We start from the raw sequence: 20,900 nt of genomic DNA on the forward strand, positions 1-20,900 counted from the left end.
TCTTCAAAAATTCCTAATACTTCTATTTACCTTTTGGCACAAGTCCCTGAAAACCCCAGCGCCGTCGTGAGTCATGAGACAAGCAGCCGGACCGCACACATAAACATCCAACCGTTTGTTTGAGTGAAAAAAAAAAGGCAGGTTGATCAGGTGGAGGTTTAAATACTAAACATGAGCTTTCCATAAAAAGGTGCTGATGTTTTTCAATCATGTAACAGTAAGATAATGAGTAATAGACTGTTACATACAGCAGTTAGATCCAGTTCTTGAATCTGATTGGTCGAAAAGCATAACGAGCGCAGAAAGAGTGGCAAAGCTTGCCATTTCAAAATACTAATCAAGTGCATTAATGCCTCTCCAATTTGTTGGCAGCCTTGGTGCTGGAAGTATTTTTTAGGGTTTTTTTTCCAATAGGGAATTTTTAGAAAAAAGCTTTGTTATGAGCCATGAACCAAACCAACCCAGCATGAGTTGAAACAAGCTTTGATTTGAAGTAAAAAAGCATTTGAAAAACGATATAGCATTGCAAACGGTATATTATATATTCAAACTGATTTTGACTATTTTAAACTAAATTGAGCAAGATAATGACACTAAGTTTGCAACGGACCCAGGTATTGAACTTTATCAGCACTGAACTGACCTGAGCTGAATAACACTATTGTTTTCTGTAGAGCTGCCTTGTAGATAAAATGAGATTTCTAACCAGTTTTACAACATCAACACTCTTATTTTCCTATATTAATGTGAAGCAGCATGTGTATAATAGCATAATAGTTTTATAAATATAAAAATTTTAACATTTTTAGAATTTATTGCAAAATATGCCAGTAATAAAATAAACCAGTAACCATGCTTCCAAACATCCATATGCTGCTTTCAACAGGTATACATTAAATTTGTTTGATTTCTTCACAGAATCATGGGTAATGTATCAATTAACAACCTTGTTGCTCACAACAGGTCCATTAAAATCAATGACCCTATAGAGAAAAGCTGTTGTACCTCAACTAGAAAATTTACTACTTCAAAAATGTGAAATAAAATTTACTTTATTGACATGTCATTATTTTAACTTACTTATTAAAATACTTAATTTATAGGTGGTACAACAATGGCATAGAGAATCTTCTATTTTCACTTGTATTGGTACCAACAAATGTCATTTGCTACTAACACAGTACTTACTGAAGGTCTACTATAACAATTCATATGCATTATTAGGAGCCGTTCACACTGAATGCATTTTTGCATCTAAAACATGAGACACAGTGCTCAGGAATGGTTTAAAAAAAAGCACAGTGCAGAATGCCTCATCAGCTAATTTCCAGTTTCCAAGCCAACTTGCTACTGTAAACAAAAGCTTGCAACGCTTGCCCCGCCTCCAGAGTCTTCTGATTGGTCCACTGTTTTGGAACTGACACTGATGAAAGTGAAAGTGACATGACATTCAGCCAAGTATGGTGACCCATACTCAGAATTTGTGCTCTGCATTTAACCCATCCGAAATGCACACACACAGAGCAGTGAACACACACACACACTGAGAACACACACCCAGAGCAGTGGGCAGCCATTTATGCTGCGGCGCCCAGGGAGCAGTTGGGGGTTCGATGCCTTGCTCAAGGGCACCTAAGTCGTGGTATTGAAGGTGGAGAGAGAACTGTACATGCACTCCCCCCACCCACAATTCCTGCCGGCCCGGGACTCGAACTCACAACCTTTCAATTGGGAGTCCGACTCTCTAACCATTAGGCCACGACTTCCCGCATGAGCAGCACTGCATGTAAAAGTTTAAATTCTTTTAACTTGACAGCATTTTAAAAACTTGGGGCTCATGTACATGTCCATCTAGCATGTTTACATCGAAAAACAATGGAAAAGTAGCGCATTTAAATGCCCCTTACACATCAACTGACAGTTCAAATGAAAAGCCCATTTCAGACTGAATGTAGAAGTCTTGATAATACTTTAATCCGGCTGGTCTCATGATCAGGTTATACACAGAGAGGGATACACATGTGCAAGGTGCAAGAAACAAGTGGATGCTGATTGGTTTAATGGCACACGTCAGAAGAGCAGCAGAAAATCAACAGTGACAATCATGTCTTGTGTGCTGTTGTGCATAGCCTGAGATTGAAGAGAACAGTGATAAAGCATTCAAGCTGACTATGCTTAAAAAGTAAAGCATTTCAACAACGATGATTAAAATACTGTCTAATAAATACTGAATACAATGGAGTAAAAAAGCAGGAGAAAGCAGCACGTTTCCAGTCTCTGTCGGGCGCCGTGGCACACAGGGACGGACTCTTTCTCATCTACGTTGCATCTTAAAAAAAGCATTACAATGTTTGAGGTGAGACTGCCATAGACACCGTCCAGCATATGAGGTGAGGTCACTTCCTCCAGCTGCATCATGCGATTGGCTCAAACAACTGGACCGTCCCTTTGGACGTTTGACGGCTCACGTTAGTGTAAGTCCTTCGGCTGGGAGGTCAGTCACCAGTGATATGCTGCATGACGGGGACGTGACGTCAGATCCCATTGGTAAGGTCCTGAATAACGCCCCCCTTCACCAGCTTTCGGAGAAACTCTTTCTCTTTGGATATGTTGTGTGTCCACGACTGGGTGTGTGTGAGAGAAAAAGAGAAACAGAAAGAGCACAATAGGGTGAACGCTCATCAAAAGTTTGTCATGTGCTAGTTTTAAAAGAGCCATGACGTCTGCATATGTGACTTCGCTTTTGATTTCACAAGTCACAAAAGCAGTTCGGACGGCCCACCTAAAGTAAACATGCACAACAACAGAGATGCTCTTCTGGGTAAAGAGAGAAAATAACAATCACTATGAAATACAGTGCCATCTACTGATTTGCAATTTAAGTTGAATCGCCTTTTGATAAAACATGCATCTTCTAAACAAAAAATGAATAAGTATCTTATTTGATTCTTTCATGCCAGTGCTGTGATGCCACTGAAAATGTAATCTTGTACATGCATTGTTATGCTTTGCAAATATAACCCTCATATTGCTTTCTGTATACTAATGTTTGGACCTAAAGTATCATTATTTTATAAAACCATCATTTAATATTATTTAAGTACAACCATTTTTCCCCAATACTGGTGAGAAATTTTATTTGAATATATCCTTGAATTAAATTTATAAGAACATATAATCAGCTAAATAAAATAAATTCAACTTTCAATTTCTAAATTTCAAACAATTTTCATGCTGTAATGGTTTGTCAATAGGAGTATATATTTTCATGTTTATCAAAAAAAATATCGCTCTAAATCTGTGCGAGATGTGGGAAAAAAGCTACATATATTTTTGTGACACTAATATAACTTATAGATGATTTTACAAAAGTATTTGTGACATCTAATTGTATCCATACATACACGGGTCCAAAATAACCCAAATATATTTTTTAAGGTTATATCTCTTTAAAAATAATTGTACAAAACAACAACAACAAAAACACTATGCATTTTTTGTAGGGTCCCAAAGCATTTGCAAGTTTCATTCCCTTATTATTTAATTCCCTTAATGCCCCGATATACTTTGAGTATAAGTTCATTTTCGTTCTTCGTTTGGGGGCAAAATGAAGTTTGAACAGGCTGAGCGACGGTATACTGTTTCGCGATGTCGCGATGCTCGCACGTATACCCTAAACAAAACACAGATGAAATGATGAAGTGTAGACAATCTAGGTGTGAGACGGGCACCAATTTTCAGAATATTATAGACAAAAGAATAATGTTTAGCAGCAGTTTAGTCAAGTCTAATGTTTGCAATACAAAAGAACCATAATCAGTCCTTTATGGGAAGTGTGAATGTCTCATAGTCTTAAAACTTTAGCATGATGTTTCGAAAAAATATTGGAGTCAGTTTTTACTTTATTTTATTGGTGTTCATTTATTTTATTAAACTGGATAAATTGTTACATCTTTTTATATTTTATGTGGAGTCATGATTTACTTATGATAAAAACGAAGGTTTATTGTTGTATATTTGTTTGTACCTTTAAATTTGCTTATTGAAAGAACAGCAGCAGCAGTATGGTGTACCATTGATTTGAAACATGTATTTGGTGCTTGCTACCTTATATCTTTACTCTTTTCTTTCATTCTTTTCTTGGCTTTGGAAAACTTTTTTGTAACCGCCACGGACCAATGGAAGCTCAAGTGTTTAGGAGCCAAATCGAACTTCCCCAGAAAGTTTGCTTTGGTCAGCAGATTCGAACTACCGAAAGAAACTCAAAATGAACTTACGAATGACACACACACACACACACACACACACACACACACACACAAGGAACTACTGGCCTGACTAGACCATCAGAGATAAATCCTTATTACTGAACCCTTTCGTGGGTTCGAAGGTCATGGATTCAATTCCCAGGGAACACACATACTGGTAAAAAAATAATAATAATAATTTATAGCCTTAATGCACTGCAAGTCGCTTTGGATAAAAGCATCTTGCTAAATGCATAAATGTAAATGACTGCTTCACTTTATTAGTAGTTTGGTAAAGCAGCTGGACAGTAGTTTCCTCAACACTGAAAGAAGAACACACACACAGCTTGGACTCCCAATGCTGCCTCATTACTCTGACCTCTCAGGTTTCTGCATGTTCCTGGAACAGAGAACAGTGTGAGGTCATGTGACCTGTTTATGGACGTGACTCAACGGATGGGATATTCCCAAAGATCATCAACCAGCGAATGGACATCACTGACACATTTACATTCACATTCTACTCTTTTTAAATGCTAATCGAAGACATTTCTTCTGACGGTGATAATATACAGGTCAGAAATTAATCAGGTTTCAGGGCAAAAAAAACAAACAACTAAAAATATGAGGGACAAATCCACTTCAGTGAATTCCTGTTTTTATCTGTTATCAAACACGTCACACTTTAAAAAAATATTTTGTTGGTATCGATGGTTCCATGGAAAACCTTAAACACCCATGGAACATTTCTATTGCACAAGGTTATTTTGACTAGAAAAAAGGTTTTTCAGATTATTAAAATGTTCTTCAACCTATACAAAAAAACATATTTTAAGAACTGTTCACTGAAAGGTGAACCAATAATGGTTCTTCAATGGTATCTCTGTTGAAACCTGCTTTTAATTCTAAGATTTGGAGTTAGAGAGAGATCCTTCAGAGCGTGTCCGTGTGGTGCGGTTACCTCTTTGATTGCAGACATCTTCAGCTTCTCGTAGTAGTGCAGAGGTGCATGAGGTGTGTTCATGTCATATCCGAATCCGGCCACCGCCACTTCATCACAGTTATGAAGAGCCATCGTGATCGCAACAGTCCCCAATGTAGGAATATTCTGGAAAAACAAAACCCTTTTAGTACTGCACGCCAGTTTAGAGACAGCCTATTAAACACCCAACAGTCATTCTTGAGTATGTACTGTAGGTAAAGATACCTTCATGAACCCTCAATTTTAAGAAAACGTTAAATTAATTAAGAAAAATATTGTTTCTGGTCATTACTGAAAATTGACTTTTAAGAAAATGTTTTATGGAAAACATAAAAAAAAAGTGAAAAGTGTGAAATTGAAAAATTAACATTTATTTGTGAAAAATTATATAAATTTATTATTTAAAAAATAAACAAAAATGTGCTTTACATAAAATGTATACTTTTACTATATACACAAACATTAACATTTACATAAACACATAAACTGCATTGAAAATTGATAAACTATTTTGAATTCATCAAAATGAATCTGAATCAAAATTTCGACGTCTAAGTCATTTAAAAGAACATTTACAGTAATAACCAGAAATTATATACTTATAACAGTGACACAAAAAAAATACAAATCTGTAAATGATCTGTGATTCACTTACAAATCTAGTTCAGACATATTCGTAAATAAACCATTCAGACCAATTTTATACACCCAATTTTCAACGATTCACTAAAAAGAGTCGTCTCAAAAGAATCATACATTCATTTACAAATCTGTCAAATTATGCAGTTAGTATTTACAACTTTATTGTTTGAGCAAAAGTAATTTAACAAAGTATTCAAGTGCTACAAATGTTGTAACATGAAAAACAACAAACATCTGTAGTACTCATATTCTGTTATTAGTAATAAACTCGGTTACTAAACGTAACCTCGGTTCTCTCTAGAAGAGCGAACGAGTACTGCGTCTTAGCTAAGACGCTACGGGACAACTCTCTTTTCACGAAATACTGAAGCAAAAAATTATCCTTAATTTTGTATTTTTGTAAAGCGCATTTGCAGCAGTACACAGCCATAGGCGAGACGGCTCGTTCGCTCATTGGCTTGTTCTGCGGCAACTGCACAGCCTATCGAGCGCAGGCTGATGCAACATCAGACCAATAAGGGCACTTTGCGCCGAAACGGGTGTGGCCCAACCTATAAAAGGAGCTCGAAAAGGCTGACTCACCTGATTTATTTCATCGCCGAAGCGAACCAGAGTGAATCGTACGCACGGCAGAGAACGCAGTACTCGTTCGCCCTTCTAGAGAGAACCGAGGTTACGTTTAGTAACCGAGTACGTTCTCTTACGAGAGCTCTCTCGTACTGCGTCTTAGCTAAGACGCTACGGGAACCCAATGTAAAACGCCGTGCGCGCAGGGATCACACACCAATAAACCTGAAGCAACGCCCAGGATTTACAGTGCACAGTCATCTGAGGGACTCACAGAGAGTCCAGGACAGGAAGGGGGGAAGCCCTCCGTCCCATATCTAGCAGCATCCGTAGATGCGGCAATATGACATCACACAGCCGAGGCAAGGCCTGACCAATGTGGCAATGCGGGTCTTACGCAATACTGCCCATATAACAGTCGGCAGCGCATAACGCTCACGAACTCAGAGTTCCCCTCAGGGCCCTGATTCGCCTATACCGACAGCAGCCTTGCTTGCAAGGCGGGAACCTCCAGGTTATAGAACCTGATAAATGTAGACTGGCTCACGAGAGCGCGTGCAGATTACCCACATGCTTTACTGAAGCGAGAGCCAACAAGAATACTGTCTTGAACGACAGATGCTGAAGGCTAACTGATTGGATAGGCTCAAAAGGGGGACCCTTCATGGCCTCCAAAACCGCCGCGAGGTCCCACATAGGGACTGACGGAGGTCTGGGAGAATTCAGCCTCCTAGCTCCTCTAAGGAACCGGATGACCAAATCATTCCTTCCTATTGACTGACCGAGCGCTGTTTCAGAAAACGCTGCGATGGCCGCCACATAAACTTTGAGCATGGATGGGGCTCTGCCCTTATCCAACAACTCCTGTAGGAAGGAGAGAACCTCCGTCACCTCACAACTAAGGGGTGAACATCCTCGAGCTGTGCACCAGCTGGAGAACACTGACCACTTCGAGGCATACAGACGTCATGTCAACGGAGCTCTAGCCTGAGTGATGGTATTTAGCACTCCCACTGCGAGATCAGCGGGTAACCGTTGAGCGCCAACACATGGAGGGACCACAACTCCGGTTGAGGGTGCCAAATCGAACCCCTGGCCTGCGAGAGGAGGTCCCTCCTCAAAGCTACTGGCCACGGGGCGACATCTGCTATCTGCATCAAATCTGGGAACCATGGTTGGTTCTTCCAAAGAGGTGCTACAAGCAGTATTGAACATCTCGTTTCTCTCACCCGTTCTATCACCTGCGGAAGGAGGGAGACGGGAGGGAAAGCATAAAGCGGGCAGCACGGCCATTTCTGTGACAGCGCGCTTCCGTTCTTGGAAAAGAACGCGGGGCAGTGAGCGTTTTCGTGGGATGCGAAGAGGTCCACCTCCGCCCTGCCAAATCTCTCCCACAACAGCCGGACTGTTTGCGGGTGTAGAGACCATTCGCCCGTAGGAACATTGCCTCTGGACAGCCTGTCTGGACCCAGATTCTGTAGCCCAGGCACATGCACTGCCCTCAGCGAACGCACGTTGCGCTGAGCCCAAACCAGGAGGCGTTCCGCCAGCCTGTACAGGTTTCGGGACCCGGGACCGCCCTGGCGATTTATGTAGGACACCACAGACATGTTGTCCGAACGGACCAAGACGTGGTGGTCCTTGATTTGGGGACAAATGCGCATCAGCGCGTTCTCCACTGCCAGCATTTCCAGACAGTTGATATGATGGAGCTTTTCCCGTTCTGACCACAGGCTAAAGGACGGTCTGCCCTCGAACAGCGCTCCCCATCCCGAAGTGGAGGCATCCGTCGACACCATCTTCACATTCAGGGAAGTCCCCAGGCTTACACCTGATCGGTACCAGCCGTTTGCTGTCCAGGGTGTCAGGGCTGTGACACAGCTCTGATTGACCTTGAGACGCAGCCGGCCAGACACCCACGCTCTGCGCGACACCCGCGCCTTCAACCAGAGCTGCAGGGGGCGCATGCGGAGCAGGCCCAGCTGCAGAGCCGGAGATGCTGAGGCCATGAGGCCAAACATCTTCTGACAGTGCTTGAGCGACACGGTCGCGCCGCAGCGGAAAGAACTCGCTGCGCGCTGAATGCCCAACGCGCGCTGTGGTGACAGCCGCGCCGTCATGTAACACGAGTTCAGAACTATCCCCAAAAACAGAATCGTCTGACTGGGGTTCAGCGAACTCTTCGCCCAATTGACACTGAGACCGAGCTTCTCGAGGTGATCGAGTAAAACGGCCCTGTGCTCCGCTCGTGATCGAGCCAGAACCAGCCAGTCTTCCAAATAATTCAGCACTCGCATGCCTCTGAGTCTGAGAGGAGCGAGCGCTGCATCCATGCACCTCGTAAACGTACGAGGAGCCACGGACAAGCCGAACGGCAGGACTGTAAACTGGTATGCCTGGCCCTCGAAGGCGAATCTCAAATATCGCCTGTGATTTGACGCTATCTGTATTTGAAAATACGCGTCCTTCAGATCTATTGACATGAACCAGTCCCCTCTGCGAACCTGCGTGAGGAGCTTCCTGGTCGTAAGCATTTTGAAACTGCGTTTCATCAATGCCTTGTTCAGCTGTCTTAGATCCAGTATGGGCCTGAGACCCCCGTCTCTCTTGGGCACCAGAAAGTATCTGCTGTAAAGCCCCCCTTCGCTTTGAGCTCGAGACACAGGCTCTACAGCCCCTTTGCTCAACAGTTTTGCTATCTCGGCCCGAAGTATGTGTGCTACTTCTGCTTTGACCGTAGTTTCAACGCGCGCTAAAAAGCACGGAGGGCGTCGACAAAACTGTAGCGAGTAGCCTCTCTTTATAATGCCTAGCACCCAATCCGAAACCCCTGGAAGCGCTGACCATGCATCTGCATGAATGGCTAAGGGATGGATGCGATGCGCGCTCTGTTGACTGGGCAACGGCGGCGCTCGAGTGTGCTGCGCATCTGAGGCGGGGAGCGCGCTGATCACAGCGGGCAGATCGCTCCTCCTCGACCCCGTCCCGGCGCTTAACCAACTGGGGGAGGGCTGAGCGGGTCCCGTGGGACTCGTGATGTCTGCGAGTAACCGTGGGCTGCATGTGTGCACATTTACCACTTTCAACTCGCTGTCTGCCTGTGCAGAGCATACGTGCACGGGCCTCGTTTTTACAGAAGCCTCGCGCCGTATGTGACATAGTGTATGTGGGCACTCGTTGACAAATGATCCGAAGAGGCCAGCAGGAGTCAGTGGCGCGTCGAGGAACGCAGCACGCTCAGACTCCTTGATGTCAGAAAGAGTCAGCCACAAATGCCTCTCAGCCACCGTAGCGGAAGCCATAACCCGTCCCATGGCCTGTGCAGCGGACTTAGCAGCGCGGAGGGAGAGATCCGAAGCACTCCTCAGATCCGCGAGACAGATTGCTTCAGGTCCCATCTCATCCAGCTTGCGGAGGAGATCGCCCTGGAAAATCTGCAGCGTGGCCATGGTGTGCAGCGCAGACTCAGCCTGCCCAGCAGCAGAGAAGATCTGTGCGAGCAGCGATGACGTCATGCGGCAGGCTTTGGATGGCAACGCCGCCTTAGTCCGCCGTCCAGCAGAGGGCGGGCAAAGGTGCGCTGCTATAGCCTGTTCCACCGGCGGAAGTGACAGGTAGCCTCTGTTTTTAGCACCGTCCAGTGTGGAGAATGCTGGCGAAACAGATGAACGGACTCTCGCCGAAAATGGAGCGTTCCAAGCTTTCGCCACTTCTTCGTGAAGCTCAGGAAGAAAGGGGGCGTGCTTTGAGCTTGGAGAAAAACGCTCATCCGGGAGAAAGCTACCATCCAGCCGGGAACGAGAAGGGGGCGCTGGTGCAGACCACTCGAGGCCGAGGCTCGCCGCGGCCAGCGCGAGCACTCGCATCAGCTCCTTATCGATATCCGCCCGTCTGCTGGGCCACTGAGCAGAGGGCGCGAGATCCATGGAGCTCGCCCAACCCTCACTGCCCGAAGCAAGCAGAGAGCAGGTTTCCTCTTCCTCCGACGCGGGCCTGAGATCCACTTCCTCAGATGATGCGTCGGCAGACAGCGGACGCTGACCATCGGGAAGCGATGCAGGGGAGGCTGGCGAAGCGGAGGGAACCGGCGAGCTCGGCAGAGCTGGAGGCGGTTCTGGTAGACGCTGTGAGCGGCGCTTCTTACGGCGCTGCGGATGATGCAGGCTTCAAGAAGAATGCCCGGCGAGTCCTCAGAGTCACCATAGGCATTAGCTCGCAATGGGGGCAGCCGCCGTCAGCGAGCGCGATTGCTGCATGGTCCTCACCCAGGCAGGAGACGCAGATGACGTGACAATCTCCTTCGCTGAGTGGGGCTCTGCACGAGCCGCACGAGGGCATCTTTAAAAAGATGCAGCTCTTTTTGTGAGTGTGCGTCGCAGGGCGAACACACACAGGATATAAGATATAACGATACAAAGGATACAGGCGCCGGACAGCGCAGCAGGAACGGCAGTGGAAGGCGGCGAGGCCAGCAGCTTCAGAATGGCTCGTCCCGCTGATATGCTTCTCAGACGGCGCTTGCTTCCTTCGTGACCCAGCGATGCGTGAGCTTCACTGAAGAGATGAATAATCAGGTGAGTCAGCCTTTTCGAGCTCCTTTTATAGGTTGGGCCACACCCGTTTCGGCAGGAAGTGGCAAGAAGGGCGCAAAGTGCCCTTATTGGTCTGATGTTGCATCAGCCTGCGCTCGATAGGCTGTGCAGTTGCCGCAGAACAAGCCAATGAGCGAACGAGCCGTCTCGCCTATGGCTGTGTACTGCTGCAAATGCGCTTTACAATAATTCAAAATTAAGGATAATTTTTTGCTTCAGTATTTCGTGAAAAGAGACTTTTCCCGTAGTGTCTTAGCTAAGACGCAGTACGAGAGAGCTCTCGTAAGAGAACAATCAAGCTTTAATTCATCACTATATGGTTTAATTCATACTACAGATGAAATTTGTGGAGCAAACACTGACCAGCCAGGGATGGACTGGACACTCAGGGTAGTTGAGTGCACTGCTCACACACTTCAGGACAAGATAATACACCTTGTGACTGACTTTATCAGAGACACAGACAGAGCGGGACGTTGTGTGTGTGTGTGTGTGTATCTATCAGCAGAGAGGGATCATCCAGTCACAGGCTGGAGAGATGAGTCTCAATGTGAAAGTCTTATCACCACAGAGAGACACTCTGGACTAATCCAGCTCCAGACACTCGGCTGCATGCTGATAACAGGAAACACATCGGATCGCATCTCCATGACAGCAGAGCACAAACAGACTCTGGATCAGGTTAAGATGTGATGGTCCAACACTTCATTTCAACATCAGCTCAAGGGGTGCAACAATAAGGATGACCTGCTGACCCTGGCCAGTGCAAGAGAGTTTTGGGTCATTTCAGTACATTTTGATCATCTACATGGATTATTTATTTATTGTTTGTTTGTTTGTCAAATTTTAGGGAAAATAATCTAAAAGTATCTATCTCAGATGAGGTTTTGATGGAATTGTAAGAGTGACTTGTTGTGCAACAGTACAAAACAGGTTAAAAAAAGCACAAAAGCAGTCTCAAGTCTCTGGCATATATTTGTAGCAATAGCAATAGGTTCAAAATTATCGATTTTTCTTTTACGCCAAAAATCATTCGGATATTAAGTAAAGATCATGTTCCATGAAGATAATTTTGTAAATTTCCAACTGTAAATATATTAAAACTTAATTTTTGATTAATAATATGCATTGCTAGGAACTTCATTTGGAAAACTTTAAAGGGGATTTTGCAACCTCGGATTCCAGATTTTCATATCGTTGTATCTCGGCCAAATATTGTCCTCATAACAAACTATACATCAATGGAAAGATGATTTATTCAGCTTTCAGATGATCTAATTCTCAATTTTGACAAATTTACCCTAATGATTGGTTTTGTGGTCCAGTGTCACACATTAAAATTTATATATTATATATATATATACATTTTCATAAAATTCATTTTTTCTTTTCCATAAAATTCAGAAATATTTGATCAAATACATAATATTTTTATATACACCAATATTTGAACAAATAAATTAATAAATGTAAAAACATAAATTTTTAAATGTAAATATTAAATTATTAAATGTAAAATTATCAATCATAATCACTGCACCCTGACTCACGAATCCCAAAACAACTATTGCTTTAACAAAGTTAACAAGAATACACCTATGACTGCTTAGAGTAGTCTTAACACAAATTAAAGGGACAATAAGTAACTTTTTAGGTATTTTATTATCTAAAATCAATATTTTTATTCATAAATATGCCCTCAATGGTGTACAAATACCTATGCCAATGTTTAAAATAATCCTCGTAAATGAAGAATTTATTATCTTTATATACATGGGACGGGTAGGTCGACGGAGGCTTCCATGTAGTTCCGCCATCTTGCAAAACTATAATAGCAGAGAGGGACAAAAAGTACTAAGCCAACGCATTTCCACAACGCGTTTTCGGTCAGAGCCAGAAACGCAGGTGCAGAGCAGTGAGAGGCGCTTGAAACTGCACCGGCAAGTTTAAAAGTCTGGATTGCATTCTTATTATGGACCATACATATGCCGCGCCACAGGAGAAGAAAACATCGTCGCCAAAACGAAGTGCAATTAGAAGACATCCTGTCAAAGCTTTTTGGTACATATCGCCTACCGTAGATGCAACGCGCATTTTCAAAAAGCGAGGCGCTGGAGAGCAAAAGTAGTTTGAATGCAAAATACAATTTCACCACTAGATGGGAGTAATTCCTACTTACAGTCCCTTTAAATTATAAAATAAAACATGTAAATTATAAAAAATAGTATATATTTGTGTGTGTATTTAATTGATAAATTATTCAACATTTGTATACATTTTTATTCATTTTTTGTACATTTTTAAGTTTTTCATAAAATATTTTTTTAAAAGCCAATTTGCAGTGATACCAGAAAATATACAGTTACAGTGAATGAGACTTGTAAATGAATCACAGATCATTCACAGATTCATAAATTAAACATAGACTGGGATTATTTGAACACAAAAAGTTAGACGGATTACCTCTTGTCTAACTAGTTCCTAAGACATAGGCTGCGTTTCTTTTTCCAAAGAGGAGAAAAGTTTTCGATTCTGACTATGACAGTATGTTTCGGATTGAGCGCTTTAATATTTTTTCAGTGTTTCCTCCTCACCCCTTTTCCCATGACACCTTTGTTGTGTGGAAGGCCGATGAATCTGAAGGCCGCTTCCTGGATGAAATACGGGTTCAGGATGCGCATGTCTTCTGGCTCTCTGGGAACGACACGTGCCACGGACTTCCAGAATCCGTCATTACTCCGCTAAAAGACATCAAGAGCAGAACACAGAAGACAGTTGAATTAATACAAGAAGCAGGTGAAACGAATAAACCTGCGTGACTTCACTGACGGTCTTTACCAGCTTTTCTTTTCAAACATTCCTGCTCTGTGAATACGCTATTATAAGCGCAGAAAGTGAAGCTAACACAGAACAGTCACCCGCGGCCGCTGAATAACGCTCTCAGCTGAGTAAATAAGCCGCTCACTTTGAATAAAAGAATATAAAGGGTGAAGCATTGGAGCCAAGAGCGTGTCTGAACACAGAGCACAGTGGATGCCCACTTCACCTGCAGCCGAAACGAAGGGCCTTACGAACACACCTGGGACAGTGAGACTGTTAGAAGTCGTAACTCCGCTTGACATTCTGGAGCATCCTAAGTCACAGTACTACATATAAACACGCCGTGTAATTACATCCTGCCCGTGTTTTCTTTCCAAGGGAGGGACAGGCTTTACAGAGCGTCGCACAACTACACAAAAACAACAACCAGGGAGCCTTACTTTCTGGTGTAACACAAAGCATGTGCGTCACGGTATAATATGCTCACAGCTATCAGTCGCTATAAACGGTTTTCCAAGAGTGCACTTATTATGCCATTTTAAATACTGGCTTTCATGGAGTGTGTAATGTAGCTGTTGGTGAATGTAAACGATCTGCAAAGCTGTAGAGCTGAAAATGCACAAAAATAAAGATATTGTCTTCCAAAATAAAGAATCGACTCTAAATAGCTGAAAAGAGTCGTCAGTATCCCACTAGCCTATGTTCTACGTTGGCTGTCCATGAACAACTTGACCCATCCTCAAACACTGTAGCTTGTACGTTTGGTTAACATCATGTCGAGAAAGATGCTGCGAAAGTAAATTAATTTTATATTCATTTCTGAAAGATGAGGCTGCAAAGAATCAGTGGTTAAAATTCGATCCCAACCTTTTTTGTGAAAAAATCTTACTGACCACAAACTTTTGTCATGTATTAATTTTTAAAGTAATTTTCTAAAAGTCATCAGTATACTTCAGGCCTGGCTGGCATTACTCAGGATGCAGGAAGCAGGTGCAGGTAAAATCCTGACATATTCTGAGCGAGCGCTGAAGCAGAGGTGAATCGATCTGTTGTTCGGAGCTGGACTCGTATAAACACACAGGTGGAAAATGTGACGTGCTCGGTCAGAGAGACATGGACATAATACCCTGCACCATGAAGAGCAGAGGGGACTTTTAAAAGCCCCATGAAAAACAAGAAGGCAGGAAGACCGTGTATCAATCATCCACCTCCTACATCGCAGAGTTTCTCTGATCACAGAGCTGCTTGAAACAGACCTGCAGAAGAGCTGACTAATGATTACAGACTCTCAACTCTGGCTGATATATGTCTGCTGATGCAGCTGTAGTGCGTCCAAATGGCTCATTGTGCTGTTTTACAGAGAGGGTCACTCAACACTGCCGTAGCAACAAGCGGAAAACTAATCTGACCATGACCACACTGCTGAATGTACAGCGCTACAGCAAAACAAGCTGTACTTTGGCTGAAATGTGAAATAGCAGCCTAAAATTTAACTTATGAGAAAAACCAAAGAATATATATATATTAAAAACATTATACTTAAAAAAATATTAGTTAAATATAAGAGCATCAATGATTGCCCTTTTTCCAGCCAATTTAGTTCTGGATATGATATGTTCATTCTTTTAAAAGTTCTAAAAGACACTTACAAAGGAACCAGACCAAACATAAAGTTCTGCATTGGTTTATAAAGAAATAAACCAGCACACTGTTAAAGTAAGTTATCCCAGTAAATGCTAAATAATACATGTATAATAAAATTCATAATTATTCCCAATTCATATAGTCATTTACTATAGGTGTAGAAATAAATCGTAAAAAAAATGGGGGGTTAAATATATAGGCTGTCATTATAACTTACTAACTAAATAAATGCAAAACATAACTAATTAATGAATTAATTAACAATGCATTATTTTCATTGAAATAATTGATCGTTGTTTCTTTTTTTTTGTCTTTTCATTGTCGTTAATGAAATCAAAAAACCTTGATCAACAAGCTTTTTCATCACTGACAATATCAACATGGTGTAAATATACACAATATCAAACGTGGGTGAAGCTCATGCTGGAGCTTTGCTCTGAAAGATTATACAGTACGCTGGTTTTCTTTAAAGTGTCAAAACTCAATTTCTCAATGGAGAAAAGAAGTTGCATTTGGCTTCCAGAAACGTTTTTTCATTATTAAAACTTTTGATTGATCTACTCATGAACACCCTAAAAAGACTCATGACTTAAATCAACGTAATAAATCAGTCACTGACTGAACTTTCTGTCATATCCGACTATCTGATGGTCAGTTATCCACACACTCACATACTTTCTCAGATGGGAAATCCCCAAACCCCTTTGTTTTCTAACTCCAAACTTCCCTTCCTTTGGTTTAAAGGGTTCTGTCACATTTTTGTGTGATGATGTTAGGGGGTAACCTGTGGGCGTGGAGTGGGCCCTGTGTTTCCCTGCACCACGGCTCATACACAACAATGGTCGCTCTGACACTCTGGAGGTGCGAGTCGCAGACGTTATCACAGAGTCCATCAGTTTCCGGTGGGCTGACACACACTGTGGCATTCATAAACCAGTGTGGTTTTCTGCAGCCGTCTATGGCCGCTGACCCTGACACTGACCCCCAGCTCTCTGTCTCCTCATGTCTGAGTCACCAGACCCTGAGGACACTTCACACTCATACACACCATTGTATTGCAGTGTGTAAGCCGAACGTGTCATACAAAGCATCTAATGATTCATAGACTTGAGCTCTGATCCGAACCCTACCTAGACCTCATGTTTGCCATCACAGGAACCGTCCATATGAGAATGCTGACAGAATACAGGAGTTCACCAGGGTTTGGAAAAAAGAGTTTTCAACTTGAGTATGATAAATCAAGCATTAAGAGCCACATCATATCTTGTTGAGTTGAACTAAATCCGAATGACCACAAATCTTCTTAAATGTTCTCAAATTGGTGTAACATCACATCATCTTAGTCGAACAGAATCGTATCTGTTTTTAAACGTCTTGTGAAATGTTCTTCTCAAGTCAAATCTTTAATGTTTTCTTCTTAAATGTTCCCAAATGATCTCAAACCTTCTCGAATGTTCTAAAATTTTAGTCACATCAAATTAAATCTTTTCAAATTCAGTCAGGTTCATTCCCAAGTCACATTGGATCTTCTTAATCTGACAGTATATTAACAGTAGATAAAAATTTATTACCTTTTTTCCTCAGATCTTCTTGAATGATCTCAAATTTGAGTCACATCAAATCATCTTAGTCATATCTTATATTTTCAAATTCAATCACGTTCTTAATCTTCTTGTGAAATGTTATTCCTCTTCTCTTGGCCTCAAATTTGTGTCACATTAAATAATCTTAGTCAAATTGAACCATCTTGTGAAATGTCCTTAAAAAGTTCCTTCTCTATTCTTCTAAAGTCTCAAATTTACCTTCTCAAATCATTTCTTCTTCTTTGTTCTCAAATGATCTCAAAGTATCTTGAATGACCTAAAATTTGTCTCGCATCAAAAAATGAAATCTCATCTTTTCCACTACACTCATTTTTTTAATCTTGTGAAATGTTCTTGCAATGTTTATCTTTCTTCTCGAGTCACATCGAACCTTCTTAAATATTCTCCATATTTTTAACGCTCTCAAAATGATCTCAAACCTTCCTGAATGTTCTCAAATTTTGTGATGCATCAAATCATCTAAGCCAAATGAAATATTATCTTCTCAAATGCAATCTTCTCTTGTAAAATGTTCTTTCAATGTTCCTTCTCTTCTGCAATTAGTCATCCAAAGCAGCTCGACGTGACTCACTGCACTAACAGTAGGAACAACAGCAGCTAGTTTATTGACCCCTTGTCCACCTGCTCATGTTTGCCTTTCTGTATGGCTGTGTTTGAAGCCGATTTCAAAGAGGAGACAAAAGCAAAAAAGACAGCGACGACCCGTCCACAGCTAGAACAGCTGACGCAACCCAAACCTCCTAAAGGCCTAACATCTCACATATGGTGGCATTAGTCTAAACAGATGATTTAGCTGTGTGGATGCATCATTAACGACAAGATATCTTGGCCGCTCTTTTGCTTTCTGAAGACATAGCTGCCATTTAATTTTAAATCAACAGAGATTCAAGTAATGAGAGCATTTCTGCGTCAAAGAACCACAAGCTAAGACTATGGCCAATAAACACACACAAAGGAAAAACATCTACTTCATCTCTGACCTCTCAATTATCCTCATCAGTATTCCTGTCTGAATGTTTTGAACGGAAGACAGTCTGCACACTTCAAAACCTTCACCGAAGCTACACGTTTCGCTTAATTTCATGTGTAAATTAGAGCCGTGATTGTAGCATGTCTCACGTGGACGGGTCAGTGACGGATAGTGCTCTCAAAATGGAAGAGACGTTTTTAATGAAAACAATTATCTGGAGGACTTATTTCCTTTGTCTTTGCCGCAAAGTTTTTTGTCTGTTTATCATTACGCAAAATTACAAATAAATTTGACTCAAATTGGATCATTTATTGTTCAGTTTGTTCAGTAAATCACTGTTTTTCAGTAAACGGTAACGGATCTATTTAAAGCGCACGCTATGGCATGAAACCTTCCAGAAAAAGCTGTATTTTAAGAGAATGAAACGTAAATCCTTTTTAAGACTTTTAAAAGCATCTAAAATATACTAATCATGTTTTCCTTTAAAATTAAATAGTAAAAAACTGAACATGGTTACTTTCCATCAAAATATCATAGTTACAGGAGTTTATTCATTCACAATGTCTTTCTTTACAATGCCATCAGAAGCAGCAATTACATAGTAAAAATAGCAATGCTTTTTTAATGTAGTAGTTCATGGTTATACTGCTCAAAAGTTTGGCATCAACGAGACTTTTATTCAGCAAGGATGCACTGAAATGATCAAAAATGACTGTAAAGACATTTATAATTTTACCAAAGATTTATATGTCTAATAAATTCCATTCTTTGGAATTTTAAATTCATCGAAGAATCCAGAAAATAAAAAACCATATCCAGCCGTTTTCAACAATGATAATAAAGAAATGTTTCTTGAGGACCAAATCAGCACATTAGACATTTTAATACTTTAGGATCCTTTTTTTCATTGATTTAAATTTAGAAAATGTTACTTTTTCCCCCATAAAAAACACTTGTGTCCCAGTTTCAAGAAACTAATTTCTCTCTCGTCTTCTCCAAACAAACAGTTCTCTCTTAGCCCTAATGGCCTTCTAATGGAGAAGAATAAAGAAGGCAGAAGGCATGCTATCTGTGTTTTTAGAAAGATAAAGACTGAGTCAAGCTGCTGCGCATGCGAAAGTGTGCTGTATAGAGTATCAAATCCAAGCCACTAACCTTCAGGACACAACCTGTGTGTGGCTTTCATCTGGTTTGCTTTGCATAAATCTCTACAGCCGTTTCTCTAATAGTATTTAATTGGAGAAGAATTTGTTGAATGTGTAACACTCAATTTTGAATCAGGAAGTCAAAATCTGATTCAAAACCAAAAGACTACACTATATGTTTTCTGGCCTGCAAAATACATTTTTTTATTTTTTTATTATTATTATGATACAGAGTCACTGAAAAATATCCAGTGCTAAAAGCGTGACAACAGAAATATTCCCAGCAGCTCCTCAAGACCAGTTACACACCGGTGACTTTTATTACAGTGCTGTGAGCTGGGGATCCAAATAATGCAGAAACGTCCTTGAGCTGAGTGAACCAGAGTTGGCTTTCATCATGAGAGAAGCTCCTCTAACAGAAGAGAGGCCAGATGTGTGCGCCATTTTCATTAGCATTCTGGAGATAACACAGAGAACGAGCTGCTTGACTAAACCCAAACCCGGGAGATAAGATGCCCATTCTCCAGTCCAGGACACACAATTAAGCACATCACTGAGTTCCTGTCAGTCACCTGTGGAAACACCACACTGTCTGACTCACAAAGACATCGGCCTCGCACACAGCTGCATATCAAAGACACGTCAAACACAAAGCCCACATCCGTCTCTACTTTACTCACAATGCAAAAGCAGTTTCATAGTTACCTGTGGTGAAAAACTTTTTTCATAAACTGAACTTTAAAAGTGGTCAGCTTTTGACTCAGATCTTTTATTCAGCAATGTCTCGAAAATGTCACACTCATTGACGTTGCACATGTGTTTTTATTCCTTGAAAACCTTCTTAATGCAAATTCTGCAGATATGCCACCAGATAATAATATGTAGCTTTCTAATACAGATCAAAACCGCAAAAATGACTTTATAATCTTGAAAGCATCAGTAGAAATGTGTTGAAACCTGCAAAAATCAGTAATGCTTTGCTTTGCATCCAATAGTTTTCCGGGAAATGTGTTTGATATTTATGGTTACATTATAGCTGTATGTGGTAACAAATAAATTCTATGAACAAATAAATAAATAAAAGTAAAGAACATCTTTCTAAAAAAAAAAAAAAATGTTTTTGGTGTGACCAGTGAAAATCTTGTTGGAGCAAGTAAAAACAAATTGGCCATCAAAAAAAAAAAAAAAACTAAATAAAATAAAATCCAGATTTTTTGACCCCAATCATTCATATGCAATATTAGTGTTCTGAGCACACACTATGCTGCCCCCTACTGGTTCATGTGTACATCACACAATTCTGTTTTTAAATAAAAACATGATTTCACAGGAAAATAGCATTAAACATTTTAAAATGAAACTTATAATACTGCATTCCTATTGCTGGATGCAAACTACATCAAATTAGCCCCAAAACTTTAAAAAAAATGTATTAAAAAAAGAGCACAGTTGAGATTGTTTATTAAGCAAGAGTTGTCAGATTTTTGGATGTCTTACCAGTTTTTCTTTGAACACCATGAGACGCAGCCATTTGAAGTCCATGAGTTTAAAGGCAGATAAGACGAAAAGCGAGCTCTTCTCGTAGCGCTCCGGTCTCTGGGTGGCTCCTTCAGGGTACGTGATACGCATGGTGGTCTTCGAGCCCACGTCCTTCTCGAACCCGGCGACTGGAGCCTCGTTCAGTCTA

At 41.3% G+C, this 20,900-nt stretch overlaps 1 protein-coding gene across 3 annotated transcripts in view; it reads right to left on the minus strand.

Annotated features, from left to right (window-relative positions):
* Positions 1–1,950: 1,950 nt before the first annotated feature.
* The window catches only part of st3gal3a (ST3 beta-galactoside alpha-2,3-sialyltransferase 3a), a 47,605-nt gene continuing 28,655 nt past the window's right edge, over positions 1,951–20,900 (minus strand). For 2 of the 3 annotated variants that reach the window (XM_059560981.1, XM_059560980.1), the window contains 4 exons: positions 20,711–20,897; positions 13,625–13,771; positions 5,209–5,355; positions 1,951–2,624 (listed from right to left, as the gene is read on the minus strand). In XM_059560981.1, the coding sequence (XP_059416964.1) occupies positions 2,535–2,624; positions 5,209–5,355; positions 13,625–13,771; positions 20,711–20,897 (571 nt within the window). In that variant the 3' untranslated portion in view covers positions 1,951–2,534. Of the gene's footprint in view, positions 2,625–4,485; positions 4,648–5,208; positions 5,356–13,624; positions 13,772–20,710; positions 20,898–20,900 lie in introns of those variants that run through there. The other variant, XM_059560982.1, reaches the window with a different exon arrangement.

The sequence above is a fragment of the Carassius carassius genome, chromosome 10 (genome assembly GCF_963082965.1).
Source record: "Carassius carassius chromosome 10, fCarCar2.1, whole genome shotgun sequence".
NCBI classification, from domain to species: domain Eukaryota; kingdom Metazoa; phylum Chordata; class Actinopteri; order Cypriniformes; family Cyprinidae; genus Carassius; species Carassius carassius.